The following is a 20,071-nucleotide window of genomic DNA, read 5'->3' as shown; positions in this document are numbered from 1 at the left end:
TCTTGAATACAAAGTGCAAGTCCTGTTTTTGGAAACACAGAAACCAAAAGCATTCACTCACCAGCTGAAAAACTAGAAGATGTATTTATACAAAGACGAGGATGACAACAAAGCTGCCTCAATCTGAGCAGGACACCAAGGATGTCAGCATAGTGAGTTAGTACAGTCCCTTCACTGAAAAATCTGAAAAAGAGTTTGATAGTGTGAAACACTACACCCTGAAGTAACAGATGACATCAAGTGTTCAAGTTTAGCTGTTTGAATGATGTTCTGATTTTTCACTTTCCTGTCCAAATATATTTTCTCAAATACTTTTCTGAAACAAGGTACAAAATTATACCAGTAGAAGAAATGCTAACGTGGTGACAAAAATTAAGGCCGTTCTTTATATATCTGGTATCCCTTTGTGTTTCTCGTAAGGCAGAACTTCTAATATATAGTTCTACAGTAGTCTCTACTCCACTCTTCAGAACTGAAGAAATGCTATGCTAATCTGCAATTATGAGCTAACAGTATACAAACTGACATGCCTGGCTACTCAAGCTAACATAATCAAAACTTCCAAAACACAAGTTTTTTGTATGAAACTTCAGCCTTCAGGATTAAGAAAGGCTTCTACTCACCCGCTAATAGCAGCTTTGCCTTCCTTCTTCACAGACTGATAAATTTGTCTCTCTTCCTCTGTCAGCGTAACATATTGAATAAGTACTCTACGTTCCGGTAACTCCAAAATGGGTTTTCCATTAACTTTACTTGTTTTAGTTCTTCTAAGGGTAATAGTCCTAATCAGAGACTGCAAACGCCTAAAATATATATACAGAAAACATATTACCCAGCTGGGGTTGGGTTGGTTTGTTGTTGGCTGCCCTGCCCCCTGCCCCCCGCCCTCCGCACTTCATTGCATAAATACATGTTCTATATAAAATCCGTGCACAGTAGTACAATATAATTTATCAATCAGAAACATTAAATAATTTTAATTATTTAATATTTATTAATTTGAAGTAAAAAATTGAGATAAGCACTGATGACACAAGCATTTCAATTTTATATGTGAAACACTGATTTGTCACGCTGCCCAATCACTGCCAGTCATACTTGTTTACAGACACTCTGGGAGCACTCCATACCCAAGTCCTCCTGGAGCTCCCATTGTGACTGGACGTTGAATTGTTCTGTGCCACCACTCTCGATCAGTGAAAGGTTTCAGTTTTAAGAAGGAAATAAGAGACCACAAATCCTTTACAGAATTCTGGATAGGAGTGCCTAAACAGAAAACAAACAAAGACTGTAAAACCTCAAAGAAACAAAAAAATACAATTTTTTAGTCAAAGGTAAAGTTCTGTGCTTTCTCCAAACCATACGCAATGGACAAGGTCTCTCAGAAGTAGATTAACGTATCATTAAGTATAATATAGATAATTTTTTAAATTAAAATATTACAAAACATTTAAATATATGAGAAAACTGCAGCTCTCAGTGCCAGGAAGTCTTGGATATTAATCCTTCCATTTCAGCTTCACCAGCAGTGGTTACATCATGATCATCTTTAAATTACAGTTAAGGATCATATACTTGCAAGGTTCCTGGCAGTTTTTAGGATGACTATTATATTTCAAAAAGCTGCTGAGGTTCGGATAAGTATGTAAGAGTGTGAGCTTCCAACCAGACATAACATGCCAGTTCATAGGCAGGTCCCTTTTTACTTGCACTTCCACCAAACCTGTGTATCAAAACTTATTTTAAAATTTGTGTCTACGAACTGAATAAAAAAAAAAAAACCAACAAAAAAATCACTCAAGAAAACAAAATAAGAAACAACTAAAGGGGAAAAAAAACCCTTCATCACTGCTCAAAGACAAGTTTAAAAACATTCCAAATGCATCTGATGCAGGCAAGACATTAACTATCTCCCAGAAAAAGCCGAAGTGGAAACACCAAGTGGGAAACACAAGATGGCATTATACTAAGACGATATGCACTGCATATCCTCTGGTGTCAAATTTTTTACCTGTAAGTACCCATCTTCTGTGTGCCTCCAGATTTAAGGCAGCTTTAGTCTGCTGAGCATTTGGATTTCGTATAGTGTGCCCCTCATCCAACACAATTCTCAGCCACTTGACTTTGTGTAAAGGGCTGTCACCTCTGATCTGAAACACAGTGATTTTTAAACCTTTGACTCAAATTAAAATACTTTTATGCAATTTGGATTAAGTAAGCTATTAACAATGCCACAACTAATAATGGATAGTATTTATTCACATCTTATTTATTTATCAGCACAGAAGAATACAACTAAGAATAAGGCATTCCTTCTTTTAGATTTCATTATTCCTGGAAAATCACAAAAATGTTTGGGTTGGAAGGGACCTTAAAGGTCATCTGGTTTCAATCACCTGCCCTGGGCAGGGCCACCTCCCACCAGCCCAGGCTGCTCCCAGCCCCTTCCAGCCTGGCCTTGAGCATTGCCAGGGACAGGGCACCCACAGCTGCTCTGGGCAGCCTGGGCCAGCGCCTCCCACCCTCAGACAAAGAATTTCTTCCTTATATCTAATCTAAATGTACCTTCTTTAGTTCAAAACCATTAGCCCTTGTCCTATTGCCACAGACCCTAACAAAAACTCTGTCCCCATCTCTCTTTCAAGCCCCCTTTAAGTACTGAAAAGCTGCTCTAAGGTCTCCCCAGAGACTTCTCCAGGTGAACAACCCCAACCCTCTCAACCTGTCTACATAGGAGAGGTGCTCCAGCCCTCTGATCATCTTCATGCCCCTCCTCTGGACTTGCTCCAACAGGTCCATGTCCTCCTTATATTACTAGTCTTCTCATACTTGAGTATGAGGACTGAACTACAGCAAAAATAAGCTAAGCTTGAAAAGAAGAAAGGCTTCAAAGACAAGAGATATGGAAAATGGATAAGAGAGCATATTAGAAGTTTATACTGTATTTAAAGATTTATCTTCAGGCTTTTAAAATGGCTGGACTTTCTATGGAAACATCACTTCACAAATACATCTCATGCAATGAGCCACTTGGTTGCAGCCCACATGCAACAAGAACTATGGAATTGTGGTTTTATATACAACACATTCTTTGAATTAGCTAGGGCAAGGCAGAAATGGGAGCCTCATGCCACTGAGATTTGGGGAGATTTACATACTTGCCATCCTCTTCTATCCTTAAAAGGTTCTTCCTTAAGCTGTCATAATGGCAGCCAAATAATTTTCTCTACGGGAGAAATTTTCTCAATAAAAAACTCCCTTTGTTACCACAGTGAACCTGTAAGAAAGCGTGTAAAGCAAAACTACAGCTATAACCTTTTTATTGCCTACCAGAACAGCACTTGAATATACTGTCATCATTAGCCCAAACACCGGGAGTCTTGAACAGTATAATTTACTTACTCCATAATCAGTAGCTAAGGTGTTATATGTTGTCAGTACAATGTCTTGTTCTGAAAGAACTGATGGGTCTTTGCTACGGTCAGAACCATAATGAACATAAATATTTACATGAAAATCTTGATGGATATGTTGTTCAAATTCGTCCTAAAAGAAAAGTTGTCAAAAGTCATCCAAAAGGTAGTGTTACATGGTTGTCAGAATAACGTTCCTGTAAATTGCCTTAACTAAAAACCACTTCCTCTAGCTCTGTGACATTCTACATCCACTTACACAACAAAAGCAATTTGAATTGGGGTTTCTTTTTACCTCTCCAGCCAGGTGAGAAGAGGGACCAGAAGCAGTCACCTCAGTCATTAGTAACAGACACAGTATCACATTCTGATGACTCTAGCTCTACTTCTTGCACAGTATTAATTCACATCTGGATGGTATATGCACTTCAAAATTCATTGTTCCTCCCAAACTATAATGGAAGAGCTTTTGTTTTTTCACTTTCTACGTTCATCTCCTCTTTGTTTATTCTTTCATTGTTTATTCACAGCTTCTTCCCCTTACTGGGCTAACTACCTAAGTTTTAACATAAATGACATGACAATTATCAAAGTATTAATTTTAAAACCAGTGTTTATATTCCCCACATTTGTTCTGCGAAGCACTCAGCATACAGTAATCTCAACAGCTGTTGAGATTAAAAAAAAAATAAATAAATCAACAATTTGATTTCTGAAGCACCAGGCTCAATTTTTTTTTTACATACTTAATTTGGTTTTGAATTGATAAAGTACTTTTTTTTAACACCATTTGAAGTTTCCCAGTTATACGATTATAATGTTTTACCAACAGTCTAAGATTGTTTCCTTTTCTTTCTAATATTCTAACCACAAGACAGCAAAAACTTCCAAATAAAACACACCTTGAAAGTTAAAGATATCCCCTTAACATTTGTATTCAAAGTGTCATTAAAACCAAACAAATTTAACTAATGCAGAGACAGAGCTAGAAGGGCCCTTCAGTCTGTTCACCCTAGCAGACCTACTCCCACAAATCACCAACAGGATTGCCAAAACACTGAACACCTCTAGTAAATGCAATGTCACATGCATTATCACTAGAGTACAGTATTTTAATCTGAGCATGCAGTAAGAAGGACCTGTCTCCTCCACCTTCCTCAAATGGTTTAAAAACAGTTAAATCACACAAGTTCCGAAAGTGCCAAATCTGCTTAGTCAAAAGCTGGGAATGGAAAGTGAACTCACTCCATCTGACAGTGGTGAACTCACTGCTCATGGAACCACGTTCTCATTATAATACTACTCCAGTTTCTAAAGGTCTATCAAATTACCCTCCCTTGTGAAAACAGCTTTGTTTCATGAAAAAGGCCTTTTACTACCATGACAGACTACAGGGAATACTATTTCTACAGCATCATAATAATCAACATGTATCACATTTACACACTAAAGCAGCTTAGCACTTACAATCCAACTGCTTAAAACAGACAGCGGGCATACGATCAGTGTTGCTCTGGGGCCATCATCAGAGTATTTCTTCTTAACTGACTGAAAGCTAGCGATACCTGAGAAAACAGAAGTCATATTTAGTGGCGTAACAGTTCACTTCAAAGCAAAGTAGAAGCTTAAGAAACTTGTGGTTCCCTGAAGTCCTTTCTGAACTTCTTCACCTGCACAGCATCAAAGCAATTTACAAAGATTTCAGCTTAAGTCAAATACGTATAATGCTTCAACTTCAAAAAACTCCGAAATTAATATTACCTGTTTAACCCTTCATTACCTTTTCTCTTTGTTTGTCTTTTTAAACAAGTAGATGAAGGTAGAAGGCCTGTGTCTTCTTGGATAACACAGGAAGTTGCTGCAAAAAGCCAGACAAAACAGATTTTTCACACCATGCAGAATATGTGTGTGCATTTATTTTTATGACGTTTCATAGAAGTCAAACCTGTTAACCAGATTACTTCTGCTCTCCAATACAATAATGTAGAGTATATCAAGCTGGAAGGGACCCATAAGGAGCATCAGGGCCAACTCCCTGCTCCTCACAGGACTACCTAAAACTAAACCAGATGGCTAGAAGAATTGTCCAGACACTCCTTGAACTCTGACAGGCATGTGTGCAGAAATATAGTATCTTATACATCTATTGCAGGTTATGAATCTTCAGAGGAATGTAGTTTACCAGTCATTTAAAAAAAAAAGTTTAGCACCGGTTTCATGCCAAGTACTTTAAACCTAAAAACTGCTTACTCCGGAGTACCTGTAGCCCTTCATTTTTTTCCCATGCAAAATACTTAGTTCAGTAAGTGACGTGCATTCTTGCCTCTTCACGATCACATTTCAGGTATTTACCACAAAAGATGGACTTGTTTTTTTGAATTTGTTTTTCCAACCCTAGTGTCCTGACAACAAGTCTATGTCAAATTCTAAAAAACTTAGCAATTCTGTTTTTCACCATCCATTTGACCTGCTCATAGCTTGTTACACCACCACTCATTCTGCTAAGGAAACAAACCACAAACACTAACACCTAAAATACTGCTTTTCCATTCAGTAATTTCTAAAGTTTTCTGCTTACAGTTTTGGTTCAATAAAAAAAACAAAAAAACCCAAAAAAACCAAACAGACAAACAAAAAAACCCCAAAACCTCAAACCACCAACAATAAAACCCCAAGGAATTTAGTTAATTACTTTTCCAGTTAATTAGAAATTCTTTCCAGTTTGGCTTCAGAAAGGAAGACACCAGGTGTCACAGTAACCAAATAATAATAATAAAAAAATATTCCTTGCAGCTTACTTTCTGTTTGTTGCAGTAGCCATTCTTCGGACTCTCCCAAGTCACTGCTTCCTGAATATCTGCGTTTCTTGGCTTTATCTCTAAGATATTATCATTAAGAAAAAAAAACAAAACAAAAGCAATGCACAACAACATCACTGCTTGAATTTACATATTAAATCTCAATAGCATAAAGCAAATAAACTTCATATTGCAAATAAGATACTACTGTGATTTGAAAATCTTCTCCTTAGAAGGGTTAGAGAAAGGGAAAACACGGAACACAGAGATGCAGGGTGAATGACAACTCATAAAACTTGGTACAGATTATCACTGAAGTTCACACCAATTATAAGAGGCGGCTAGTGTGTACTGAAAAGGTTCAAACACATTAGTAAGCTTCACAACTTCAACAGCTCAAAGCTGTCTGTCCAAAGCATGGCTGCAAAGTATTTCTTAACCACTTCAAAACCCAGCTGCTACTACAATAAAGATTACTTCACAGCCAGGTTCTTAGATGCCACACAGATGGTACTAGACACCTTTACTACTGAAGGGGACACCTAAGAATGTAGTCACGCAAGCAACATAGAATAAGTCAATGCTTTTTCAATATATTCCAAAGTGCAACACAGATAGAGAACACATGATAAATCTAAGCAGAAGTATAGCATACTGAAAGGTGAGAAGAGAGCAGGAACACTTTTTAGGCTATGGTTAATCATAACCAAATGCCATTATTTTTACTCAAAATCTATGTAGCAAACCAACCATACAAAAAAGACTATTCCAGCTATCTACCTTTTTGGAAGACAACTTGAGTATTCCAACAGAGTAGTTTCAAGCTTCTTTACTTTAGAAACTCCAGGCTCCATCACATTGCTAGAGTCTTCATAAAGAAGAAATCAGTATTTATGAAAAACATGCATTGTCTTCAACTTGGTTATTGAACATGGGCAATTTGATCACGTACAAACCTTCTTTACAACAACTTTAGTTCTGCATAGGACAAGTACTACTGATACTGCAGCCACAAATGAAAATACTCTTAAAACAATCCTGAATATTTACAAAGTCATAAAATGTGTACTGAGACTGCAGGTAGTCAAAACCAAACTGTCAGGAAAAGAAGAAAAACTGATGTAAGCATTGTACTGTTAACAGTAAGGGTAAAGTTCTATAAATTAGTTTTAAATAATGCTAAATGGTAAAGGGTTGGGTTTTTTTTACAAGTCAAACCTTACTTATTAATGATTTCTGCATAAACTAAAAATAGTAACAGCAACATTAACAGAAAAAATGTGGTAACATCACAGATGGAGGGCTGGGGGAGTCATGGGGGACAGTTTTGTTGGGTTTTGTTAAGGTCTTCTATCAAGTAGTGAACAAAACATCACCTCTGTGCTCTGCCAATAATAGCATATCAGAGGCAAATGCGAAAAAGAAAACAAATTAGTACAACAGATATCAAAACTGAAAGCAACAGCACTTGCAGAGTTTGCTTGACGCAGAAAGAAAATGCTTGACACTGGGAAAAAAAATAATAATACAAAAATCTTGGATGCTGCTAGGCATTTCAGCTTTTCTGGTGACACTCATACTGACCCCCATGAAAGTCTGCATTTTCTCCCTTTCAGAGTACTAATAATAATAACTGTCACCAGAGGCAGTTCATACTAATGTGTTCTCCCTGTATCAGTCCCTTTCGTGTCTTTTGTGCTATTAGTCAGGCCATCTGTATTAAAATTCCTTGCATGGGAGGACAGCAAGGGAAAGTTACTGCAAGAAAACTCCAAGCCCCATCCATTTCTTTGGTCATTTTCAAGAGCATGAGTTACAAGACTTAGTAACAGCAAGTATAATTTTTCATATACATCTGTAAATTCCCCTGATACAACCTGAAAACTGCAGGTGTGAAAAAATCCTTCTAAATGCTTGGTATTTGCTCATTACTTAAAAGTATTTTAAAAAAATCCCAAAACTTAATACAAAACCTAATTACAATTTAACTACTAATGTTTACTGTTTAAACAAGATTCTAACAGAAGCATAAGTGCTCCTGTTTTACCTACAAGGAAGGAAAAGGGCAAGCACAATGAACGCAGAATCCCACTTCCTGGATGCAGTAACTTTCCTGGCAGGATGTAGCTTTCTCACAAGGCACTTAAACTTCTCATATGTCAACTGAAACATCTTTATAAAGGTACGCTTCAAATTCTTCTCTGAGATACTTAGTTTAAACTGTCAAGAGTTTGTGAAGACTAGCACTGAACACAGACTAAGAGTACCCCAGGGAATAACATTAACCATCACACAAATATTACTGGACTTTTCATAGTTCGCTGTTACCTTTACATAGTCTGCGTCCAACGTTGTTCATGGTGTTAGTACCAGATACCTATTGAGGAATGGAAACTTTTGTACTTTAATGTAGTAACTGGAAAAAAATGCCAATAACATTATTACACAAATCTGACCAGTGATTAATTACTGCTCTGAAACATGACAGACTTGTTCAGTGGCAAGTCAGACAGTCACTTAAAAGTGCTTAAAAATCTATACAAAAAGCTATACTTTTTTTTCAGTAGCCACATACAGAGTTCAAATGAAACTGTCAAGAGGCAGAAGGAAACTCAGTCTACACAGCTGCCCTAGAAAGAAAACAGACAAATAACATTCCCCAGCTGACATTCTGAGGTCAAACACACAGCATTGTTTTGGTAAATTTAAACAAGAATGGTAAAATGAAACAAAACCTCCAGCATTAATACTGTCAGGGAATACTTATATAATAAATCACTTAATCCTATCATTATTTAGTTTATTTCATCATCTTGAAAATCATGTCATTACAAAAGCAAAAAGCACTTGAACTACACCACACAAGGAGAGCTTGCACATTGGTATTAGTTCACTAGTTGCAGTTTCCCCTCCTCTCCATTTCAAGTATTTGGCAACAATACAAACTGAGATTTATTTATGTACTTCATACCAAGGTGCTCTGCTTGCTATTTTGGTTGTTTCAGGCACTTCCTTCAAACCACACAGGGACTATGTATGCACACCCCCAGAAAAAAACACCACTTCTATTTGTGCAGTCACAATTTGCCTATAGGAGAAATTTATAATAACTTTATGCCTTCATAAATTCTTCCTTGGGAGTATACCTAAGTATACACTCCTAAGATAACAGAGTCTACAGCTCAGTTATATACTCTGAAGTAACACAGTTCACCTACCTTCAACTAACCTACCCCATTCTTCCTCTTATTTGGTGTACTTGAGTAAGTGTCATGGTTTAACCTGGCCGGCACTCAAGCACCATGTAGCCGCTCACTCACCCCCCCCTCCCCCAGAGGGATGGGGAGGAAGATCGGAAAGGAATGTAAAATTCAGGGGTTGAGAGAAGAACAATTTAATAGGTAAAGCAAAAGCCGCACACACAAGCAAAGCAAAGCAAGGAATTCATTCACTGCTTTCCATAGGCAGGCAGGTGCTCAGCCATCCCCAGGAAAGCAGGGCTCCATCACGCGTAACGGTTACTCAGGAAGACAAACACCATAACGCCAAATGTCCCTCCCTTCCTCCTCCTTCTTCCCCCAGTTTATACACTCAGCACGACGTCCCATGGTATGGAATACCTCTTTGGCTGGTTTGGGTCAGCTGTCCTGGCTGTGTCCCCTTCCAGCTTCCCGTGCCCCTCCAGCCTCTCACTGGCAGGGCCCAAGGAACCTACAAATCCTTGATTTAGTATAAATATCACCCAGCAACAACTAAAAACGTCAGTGTCCTATCAACATTGTTCTCACACCAAATGCAAACCACAGGACTGCATCAGCTACTAAGAAGAAAATTAATTCTATCCCAGCTGAAACCAGGACAGTACATTTTTCTACAAAACGTACAGAAAGTTCACCATAAAGAAAGTTACTAGCCACAGGTTTTTTGATGAACCACTCTATTAACTCTGTTAAAACAATCTTTTTCTTTCATCTCACCTCATAAAACTTATCACTTGTGATCTTTTCAACAGGAAGAGGCTTGCCATCTTGAAAATTTGTGAGAATCAATGCAATAGTAGTGAGCGTTTTCCCCTGTGTAACAGAAAAGAATCCCGTACTTTCCACAGGTTAAAATGAACCAAATGACCAACCAACCAAGAACCACACACATGTTATTTACAAAAAAAACAAACACCAAAACATTAAAGCTTGGTAAGTATTATTACCAGTCCCATATCATCAGCCAGTATTCCTCCAAGAACATTTTCAGGTCGCTGCTTTTCTGCAAAATTTGTAAGTATATTGTAATAGAAGTTACTTCTCTCTTCCCAAAACGGTGGCAAATCATTACTGTTCTCACGTGAAACCATCCAGGCTAAAGCCTGCTTCTGGTGGGGAAGCAAGGGCGTGCCAACAGCCTGCAAATTAAAGAGCGACGTTATACACTATTCTCATATTAAATATGATGTTCCATTTTTGCAAGATTTTTTTAATAAAGTCCTTTATATCTACCGAAGTTTTTTCAATTCAAGCATCCCTTGTGCCCAGACAAAGCTGAATATGCATCTAGATGTTTAAGTATTTGTATTTTTAAAGAAAATGGTTTCTAGCTTAAGAAATACCTCTGCTCCTTCCATTTCACAAGTTTTATCATCTTCCTTCAGATCCTCAAACAATTTGTCAAATTCACTTTTAAGCTGCATAAATGAACACAAAAAAATTAATTAAAATGATTGCAATTAAAAATAACCTCGCTAAATAATCAATGACCCTATTAAATCACAACTACCTGTCATATGGTAATCAGTACAGATGGGTCTACAACTTTAGACTTGATTTACTGGAATATGTTTGTTATCTACTGCTATATAAAAATTAAGTTCAGTTTTTCCAAGACAAACACAGGCCAATACAAGCAGAGGCTTGAGAAGGGATGGCTAAATATATTCACATCCTTGTGCAACACTCACTGAAGTAACTATTTCACTCTAATTTGAACGAGCAAACAAAAAGCAAAACCAAAACCAAATCACCACCCAAGCCTTCACATATCACCCTGGGCCAAATCTGAAGATAAAAGTCTGGAAGTCTGACTTTACTTTCATTTGAGAACTTAACATACTTGTTATCTGGTAAAGCACTGGGACAGAAAAAAGAAAACACACCACCACAACAACATAAAAAAAAATAAATCACTGACCAATCCAAATCTCCCAAAATTACACAGGACCCAAGGCTGTCACAGCTAAACCACCTGCTTACAGATAAAAAAAATGAAAAAGTTCAAAAGTTGAAGATCACTTCAAAGTGAATCTGTCATTTTGAAAGGAAAAAATAAAAGCAAGGGACTTCAACTTCACAAGCACTCTTTTATTAATGGAAAAGTTAAAGGTGCCCACTAATAAAATTCCAACTTCCAGGTGTTTTTAGTATGAAATGCAAACCTGGTTAGTCGTCAACTGCACAGCAGCATGAACCGGAGCATTGTAACTTGGACCAGCTCTCCCAGAAATCCACTTTGATCCAAAACCACATTCTGAACCTACTTGCCATTAAAAAGACAGTATTTTGAAACACAGCAGTATAACAACTTCCCAATCTCAGCCTTCACTGGCTCATGAGTAGCCATGATGACCAGATTGTGGGCTATAAGACAGTCTCTTTCATCATTTGTCTTTTAGCCTCGATTTATCCTTTACTTTGAATGGGCCACAAAGGCTTTCCACAAAGCTTTGCAAGGCTCACAGGCAATGAGCTATGGGTTGGGATCCTTCGAGATGGCAACCATGTTTCTTAAAAATTGTTGTGTTATATGAAATTTGAATTGGTAACAGCATGATGACTGGTTACACAAAATGTTTTTTTACTCCAAACTCATCTTCTGTCAACTATGTGCAATAGAACCTCTAAGATAAAAGCTGAAATCTTGCTATGTGTACAACAGATCTATCCCTTGCCAAGCATTTATTTCTGTATGCATCCTTACACCCAACTACCACTGCTTCAACAAAGCCTGGTTCCAGGAGCACAGATGCTTTTTTTGTGAGGCTGGTTCTGCAAAGCATCAGGTCTGCTGAGCTTATTTGTTCAGAGACATCTCATCTTTATTTGCTCACACCTCACTAGTCAGAGACACATCTTAGGATCTCCTAAAAGGCAGCACTGTCTCTGAAACCTTCACCCTATGAAAGGATTTAACCTGTTTTGTTAAAAAAACCCCTTTTTTTCACGTCTCGAGAAATGCAGGGCATCATTAGAGATTTAGGGAACTTACAGTTCACACTGTATTTCTGAGGTTGCTCAAATGATTCTCCAGTTGGTGGGAGGTAACATAAAAGACAGGACACAAAAGTATACTTCTTATGCAGTTTAAAATTAATAGCTGTGGCCTCTGCATTTTTCCCCAACTAAGCTAAAAAAATGACTAAAAAAATCACTTTGTGAATGACAAGATTATGACAAGGATTAAGCCCTTAAATGTTTCATGCAAAATGGCAACTTGAATCTGAATATTTTAAAAAGGAAAAAACCCCAAAACTTCAAGACTTACCTTTCAGGGGGAGAGCCAATTTAAATCCGTGCCTTTTCAGCTGATCTAGCACTATTTCCTTGTTTTCTTCTCTTCCCCAAAAGCTCATTTGTACAGGCATGGTAAAGGCATTTTTTGCTCCATAAGGGACAACCCTGATAAAAGGCAGGAAAACACCACACAGCAGTAATCTTCTAATCACTTGATTTTTTTATAATAAGCCTTGTTATTTATTCAGCAAAAAGTGTCCCAAAGTGCTTATTTTCATCAAAACCCAGAAGGTTCCAGATAGGTGTTAGTACTCATACTGCATAAACCTTTTATACAAACCACCACATGCAGTTAATCTAAGAGTTCCACTACAATCTTTAAGGAATTTGGTCTTACTGTCGTCTCTACATTTTAACTTAAATGGGAAAGAATGAACTATACGCAAGTAATTCAACAGAAGAATAGAAGAGTCTGAAAACATGAAGCTTTAATCATATTACTAAGAGCTGTCACTTCTGTCAAAAGAGAACACTTACAAATAGTTCTCAGAATCTGCAAGCGTAGCAACAAAAAATGTTTCCATTATTTATATTCATAGAACCAAAAGCATAATCTTCACACTTACCCTTCAACTACTGCTAGTTTGTTGTCCATAATGCCTGCCAATGCTGCCGCTAGTTCTTTTTTTATATGGCCTACTTGGTCTCCGTTCACATTATTTACTTTCACTGCATTTTTATCATAAGGATTATTGGGCTCCCTCTGAAGTGCAACCATTTCATTGTTATTAACCTAACAAAGTAAAACAAACAAATGTCAAAACACATTCATTTAGTTGCAAATTATTTGCAGAAATATTTAATGTGCCATTTACTTAAGTATTGTGAAGCTTAATTTAGTACAGCATTCTGATCAGTCAAATTGCCTAGTGTTTATTCAAAATACCTAAAGTGTTACAGAAAGGCTACCTGACAGATGTCAACGATTGCAAAACAATTCCTGAGAGCAAGAACTACCTTCAACTAACACATTTTGTAAGGGAATAGACATCCCTTTTTGTCAATGTAAAGAGTTCTAAGACCTATCTAATTTCTTGTTTTCAGTCACTGTCACTTGCCTTATGTGGGTGAGCAGCTACCAATTAAGTAACCCAGATTTGAAAGCTTGCTACTTCAATCTAATTTTGATTTAAAGTTTTACATTAAGTATTACCCATGAAGGATGCTGAATATAGCGGCGGGGAGGCAGGGCAGATTATTAAAACTGTACGTGGTCAAAAGTTCTAGGAACTTTTGCAATTTAATTAAATGTATTTTTTCTGAAGTTGACAACAACTTTTTCTCCTGCTTTATAACTTATCATGCACTTACAATCCCCGTGTAGTATCGTAACCCAACAACACTTCCTCGCAAAGTTCCATAAAGGATAGCCATGTCTGTGTCCTCCTCTGTTCCGTAAGTGTCACCTACAGAGAGGAAGTCTTCCAATCCAAGACTGGAGTAAAAGTCCGAAGAGGAAGAAAGGGAATATTTTCTCTCTCCTCTGCAGATGTTATACTGAGAGCCTCCTCTTGCATAATCTCTGCAGAAACGCAAATTGTGAAATATTTAATAACAATAATAATCATAATCACTGAATTATTATTTCCTTGTAATGTATTTTACCCCTTTATATAAGACTACCTATAAACAGCAGTTTTACAATTTTATTCAGGTAATATTTACCTGGAAACATTGAAACGAAGTTTTACATTAGGAGAAAACTTTGTCTGCCATTTTTTAACCCCAAATGAATTAGTTTAAGCCAATTACAGCAGAGTTGACAACTTAAGGGACTAAACTATGGTATTTGTGCATTCCACCCTACCTTCCCTCACAGGATTATATTTGTCAACAACCATAAGAATTCTCCAGATGTAGTTATACCTCAAATTATAGCTGGCACAGAAAAACTCAATGTATTTTCTCAAGACCAATTTTCCTCATCTAAGAAGACAGTTAAAAAAAAAAGATATTCTGTAAATTATTAACTCTCTGTAACTTCCTGCCTATGCCCACAAAGGTTGAAAGGCTAAAATAAGCTGTTCCCTACATGTTTATTAAGCCTGACTTCACATCCTCACCTCTGCTATTAGTAGTTACAATGAACTTCAGAGATAATCAGTAACTCCAGCCCAACCCAGGTAATGACACCATGTATCTCTAATGCGAACTTCCCTAGGCCAGGCTCCTGTTTGGTGAAGGCATGTGCCCAGTAACCCACGTTATTATTGCACACTAGCAGATGGAAACATCTCTGGCCATGCTGGAGTGAAGATTGACATACTGGCAGTTGTTTTAACAGTAAAATCTCAATAGAGTTTCAACTGATACATAATTACCATGTCCTTTGGTGAATCCCAAAACTACCCTACTGTCTTGCTGGATTAATGTGAGAGTACTGCCAATTAAATAATTAGTTTCCATTGACTAGTTGCTCAAAGCTTGGCATAGTAAGCTCTGGATTCCTTCGCGAGTGATATCTGAAGCTAGGGCCCACTCGCCGCCCCGCGCCCCGGCGGGACAGGGCAGCCGCCCGAGAGGCGCCCCGCCGGGCCGACTGCCGAGGGGCCCACCAGAAGCCGTTTTGGTACTGCCCCGCGGAAGAGCTCTCCGGGAGCCCTGCTAGAGGCCACATGCGCGAACAGCTTTGGCACCCACAGAGGCGAGGACAAGGCCAGGACGGCGGCGGCCCCGAGTCTCTATGACAACCACCCCAGTTGGGCCCGCCGCCCGCCAGCACCTCGCCGCCCGCGGGGCCCGCCGCGAGCCGGCCGAGCGCAGGCGGGACCCGCCGCGATGCAGAGCCTGCCGCCGCCACACCCCCCACCGTCTCACTTGAGCAGCCTCCGCGACATGGCGGCAGCTGGGCCCCCGCGGCCCGCAAGGCGCAGCGAGCGCTTCCCGGCCGCGAACCCGTGCTCCGCAGCCCGCACCGGCGATGCCAATCCCTGCCAGGGACGCCGTAGGCGCTGGCCAATGAAGACGCGGGGCGCCAGGAAGAGACCGCTTCTGCCTCGCCCCTCCCCGGCCGGCAGCAGCATCCTCCGCCGCAGTGACCCGCCGCGGGCTCCCGGCCCTGCCGGCACCGCGCGCAGCCTTCCTCAGACAAGTGGTAGCGTTAAAACAGTCCGTTTAGAGCGGTAGAGAACCGTTAACCGCAAGTTACAGACAATGCCGTGTTTACGACCTTGCAAAGACGCCAAGAAGGCGAAAGAAGGCGCAAAAGGCAGCGCGGGAGGGTGTCGGAGGTCATTTCCGGGAAGTGTGTCTCGTCAGAAGAACCTGACTGGGGAAGTAGTGTCTAGCACGCTGAACAAGGTAACGCGGGTGGTACACCACCTCAAGCAGAAATTATATGTTGTTGAGAATCGCTGAAGTACCTACATGTGGACTCATCCATCACTGCCGAGGTCAGTGATAATTATTAAGCATTTAATAAAAGCCTTTTGCAGGACAGCCTTTTTTGCCAAATACTTTCACGTCACTTAAGTGAAAGCACTCAAGTTTCCTACAGCTTCTCAAAAACTGCAACCAAATGACCTATAATTTAAGTCACATACTTGCTGTAACCAACAACAGATGAGGAAAATAAGATGTTTTCTTCTTCATAGGCCTACTATTAATAATAATAAGTTTTAAAAGCTTCCTTTGCTATAAACTGAATGCTTTCACTCCATTAACTGAAAAGTCACCGAGGCAGCCACTGTTACCCATTGAAAGAAGTGTTTTGCCAAAGGGACTTACCAGTTCCTAGATAATTCTGGATACTAGACGAAAGAAAATGATACCTTTTTATCTAAAGGTGCAGGTTAATTAAAAAAAACAAACAACAAACAAAAAGAAAAAAGAAAAAAACACAACAAAAGGAAACCAAATCCCTGCTTTTCAATTACTTAACCCTAAAACTTTGCCAGGCAAGGATAGAGATGATCATCAGAGCAAGCTGTCCCAGCATTACAATCTGACGTATCTGCTGTATAAATTCACTGGCTTATAATAGACTTGCCAGACTAACTGTCGGAGACAAAGGCAGTAAAAGAAAACCCAAATTGTTAGATTGATTTTTGACAGAATTTTCTTCTACGTGAACAGGTCATTTCTCCACTTTACATTTCTACAGATATTGCCATAACTCCTAGATAGTTTTAAAACTGACTTCTTATATCTTTTAGAAGCCAATTTGAACTTCCGTCTACAGATAACTTTCAAACAGAAGTGTAGTTTTCTAGGCAAGACCCTGTTTTTCATTAAATTACTGACACATTCTCTACAGACGCAGTGGTTCAAGATGGGAGCTTAAAATCTGTCCGTGTACCTGTTCTGGTCAGTGCAAATTTTGCAAGTCACAAATACTGAAATAAAACTTCTACTATAGCTTTTACAATTAAAGCTATATTTTTACAAGGAAAATTATAATCACACAGGATTCTAGGAAACTATTAATAATTAGGCTTCTGAGAAAAATTACGATAAAACATTCTCCCATAAGGATCTGCACATTCATTAAACCCAGAAGTGACAAACTGAGGTCATTCACAGTAATTTTCGAAAAGAAGCTCTTTGCAAACTGTACTGGTTCCTAACTCTTAAGCAATGCATATGGCAGACTGGAGGGAATCCTACTCTTGAGCAAGCCAGGAGACCTAGCAAGTAGTCCAACACTGAGATTCCAACATCCACAGGTTCATGAAAACCTACAACAGAGAATGTTTTGCAGTCCTAAGACTTGCAGTTCACTGCTCTCTCTCTTTCACACATAACGGATATTTACGATTGCTACACGTTTGAACGGGAACAATTTTAAGTATCAAAAGCCTTCCAGAAACAAATACTTTTCTTTACTCATTTATACTGTTTACTATCCCCATACTGTTTCTTTATACTCCCCACCCCCTCTCATTATTTTTCTTCTTCCATACAAAGCCTGTGAGATTTTTGTAATCTTCTCCTGAAGACACCAGAAACACAGATTTGGTCATCTATAAATAGCATATTTTAGTGTGATTATTTTCCAATCTGATATGGTTAATACAGCTGAGGACACAAAGATCAGCACACACCATACCCTATAAAAGGTTAGGTATAGCAGCTTATATCCTATGTTTTCACATGGTCTGTATTTTCTGCATCAGGACTTCAGTATCTCCAGACAAAAACATCTGGCAGCAATGGCATTATCAAGTCCTTTCAGATTTTTTTTCTAAGGGACTCTTGAAGAATAGATGAAAAATGCTGAATACACAGTCCCTCTTAGAGGCTCTACACTACAGCCGCTATTTTGGAGAATTTACTTTCTCAGACTCGTTTCCTAAAGTGAAAGGAGTGGTCTACAATGATGCCTCCTTGCCTTTCTCTCCTTGACGCTCAGCATTTTTTCCGTCATTACCATTAGATGGCAATGCTGCATAGGCCTATTTTTTTTCTCTTCTGTGCCAGTCATTGCTATTATGAGTGGAATAACTGCCTTTTAATAAAGGTTTATATCCACGAAGAGTCAAGGTGCAAGACCTTCCTGACCTGTCAGACTAGAGTAGTAAAGATGTACAAGAAATTCTGTAACTAAGAGTATATAAAGCAGTTTGGGATGTATAAAAGCACAGTAGGAAGAGTTGAACAGAGTCACATCAGTTAGTGGTAAATAGATAGAGTTAAATTTAAGTGTTATCTCAGCATATATCTGCACAACTATTTCCAGCAGAGAATAGAATTAATGGCCCCACAGAAGTTTTGCAAGTGAAACATGGAACATAGCTTTGTGCAGAATTCTAAACACCAAAGTTCATGAGAATGAAGTTTGATCAGCTTTAGTTAGGCAGTTACAGGCACAAAAAATGTGACTTATGAAAAGCCTGAGAGCTTGGCTTACCTAACATACTAAGACAAAGATTGAGAAATTGGGCATGATTGACTTTTATACATAACAGAGCAAACCACAGAGAGGAAAAGGATTATAACCCAACCAAAATTGTTCACAAGCACAGATGGTTGTTGTGGATACTCATACATACCAGAATACATACAGACCAGAAAAAAATAGAAAAGATACCAACATGAATAGCTGGGTTCTAGATAACCCTTCCAGAACAAATGAGACCAAAATAAAAGGTTATCAATTTATAATTTATAATAGCAATTCTGTTGCATAGCTTCCTCTGTCAGCAGGGAACTGTGCTCAAAAAGTCCGCATCAGTGACATACCAGTAAATGTAAGAAAATTAGTCGTAGAAGAATGGCTGCAGAAGCATGGCCTTAGAATCTCTGAAGATCTGCACAATCCAGGCCTGGTATTAGAATAGGCCTGTAATCAGAATTGTGCTGAAGTTAACAAGAAAGGTAGCCTTGAGCTATTCTTGAATCCTGAGACCAAGTAATTATGTTGTGCCAACAGGCCGTGGCTGTAGCAAGCTACAGCTGCTGGGAAAGCAGGTGCAGGGCCAAGAAAGATAGGGAGCAGTATGGGAATATAGGGAGTAACAAACTACAAGGCTGAAGCATAACAACACAATGAGCTACATGGATAGAATGCTTATTTTAGTCATGATAATTAGGGGTGTGAGAACCGCGCGCGCTTAGAGACTAATAACCAATTATATTTTTGCTTTATGAATATGCATGTGTATCGATTCTATATAAGTAGTGTTAGAAACTAATAAAGTTGAGCAAGATGCATAACTCATATTGAGTGTCTTCTTGACTCCGGTGAACCCTTCTCCCAACAATTAGTAAATCCCTGCAGTTTGATGATGGAGCTCTTGCTTTCCTGGGGATGGCTGAGCACCTGCCTGCCTATGGAAAGCAGTGAATGAATTCCTTGCTTTGCTTGCACGCGAGGCTTTTGCTTTACCTATTAATTGTTCTTCTCTCAACCCTTGAATTTTACATTCCTTTCCGATCCTCCTCCCCATCCCTCTGGGGGAGGGGGGAGTGAGCTTGTGGCTGCATGGTGCATGAGTGCTGGCTGGGGTTAAACCACGGCAGAGACCTAATATAATAAGGGCATAAAGTTTTATTCTAATACGAAGTCTGTCATCCTTTACTACTCCTGTGTATTTCAGGATTCAAACACACACACATGTAGAATTCAGATGCAAATGCACACTGAGCACATCTCTCTCAGATGTAAGCATCAAAAGAAAAACAGGAACACTGAAGTTAAGGGCACTATCACTTTCAGAAATGTGTATGTATTGACTTGCTATATTTTGATTATACAAAGACAATGCTGTCTAAAAAACCTCAAGGTATTGTCCCTTCAAAGCTTGTTTGCTATCCTGCAGGCACTGAGGGGCCAGTCCAAAAGTGGCTACCTTTGAAGTAT

The 20,071-nt window shown here is 38.9% G+C and overlaps 1 protein-coding gene across 5 annotated transcripts in view; it reads right to left on the bottom strand.

The window, feature by feature from the left end:
- Positions 1-19,558, bottom strand: part of HLTF (helicase like transcription factor) — a 32,626-nt gene extending 13,068 nt beyond the window's left edge. For 2 of the 5 annotated variants that reach the window (XM_055723244.1, XM_055723245.1), the window contains exons 1-18: positions 15,589-19,556; positions 14,083-14,293; positions 13,338-13,504; positions 12,743-12,876; positions 11,637-11,737; positions 10,815-10,889; positions 10,419-10,610; positions 10,189-10,284; positions 8,540-8,588; positions 6,992-7,079; positions 6,212-6,291; positions 5,194-5,271; positions 4,881-4,978; positions 3,403-3,546; positions 2,012-2,150; positions 1,131-1,266; positions 624-803; positions 62-183 (exon numbers count right to left, since the gene is read on the bottom strand). In XM_055723244.1, the coding sequence (XP_055579219.1) occupies positions 62-183; positions 624-803; positions 1,131-1,266; positions 2,012-2,150; positions 3,403-3,546; positions 4,881-4,978; positions 5,194-5,271; positions 6,212-6,291; positions 6,992-7,079; positions 8,540-8,588; positions 10,189-10,284; positions 10,419-10,610; positions 10,815-10,889; positions 11,637-11,737; positions 12,743-12,876; positions 13,338-13,504; positions 14,083-14,293; positions 15,589-15,794 (2,296 nt within the window). In that variant the 5' untranslated portion in view covers positions 15,795-19,556. Of the gene's footprint in view, positions 1-61; positions 184-623; positions 804-1,130; positions 1,267-2,011; positions 2,151-3,402; positions 3,547-4,880; positions 4,979-5,193; positions 5,272-6,211; positions 6,292-6,991; positions 7,080-8,539; positions 8,589-10,188; positions 10,285-10,418; positions 10,611-10,814; positions 10,890-11,636; positions 11,738-12,742; positions 12,877-13,337; positions 13,505-14,082; positions 14,294-15,588 lie in introns of all 5 variants that reach the window. The other 3 variants (XM_055723247.1, XM_055723242.1, XM_055723243.1) reach the window with 3 other exon arrangements.
- Between the last annotated feature and the right edge of the window lie 513 nt (positions 19,559-20,071).

The sequence above is a fragment of the Falco cherrug genome, chromosome 11, assembly GCF_023634085.1.
Source record: "Falco cherrug isolate bFalChe1 chromosome 11, bFalChe1.pri, whole genome shotgun sequence".
NCBI lineage: Eukaryota > Metazoa > Chordata > Aves > Falconiformes > Falconidae > Falco > Falco cherrug.
The sequence above is the reverse complement of the archived record's forward strand: the minus strand, read 5'-3'. Positions and strand labels throughout refer to the sequence as shown.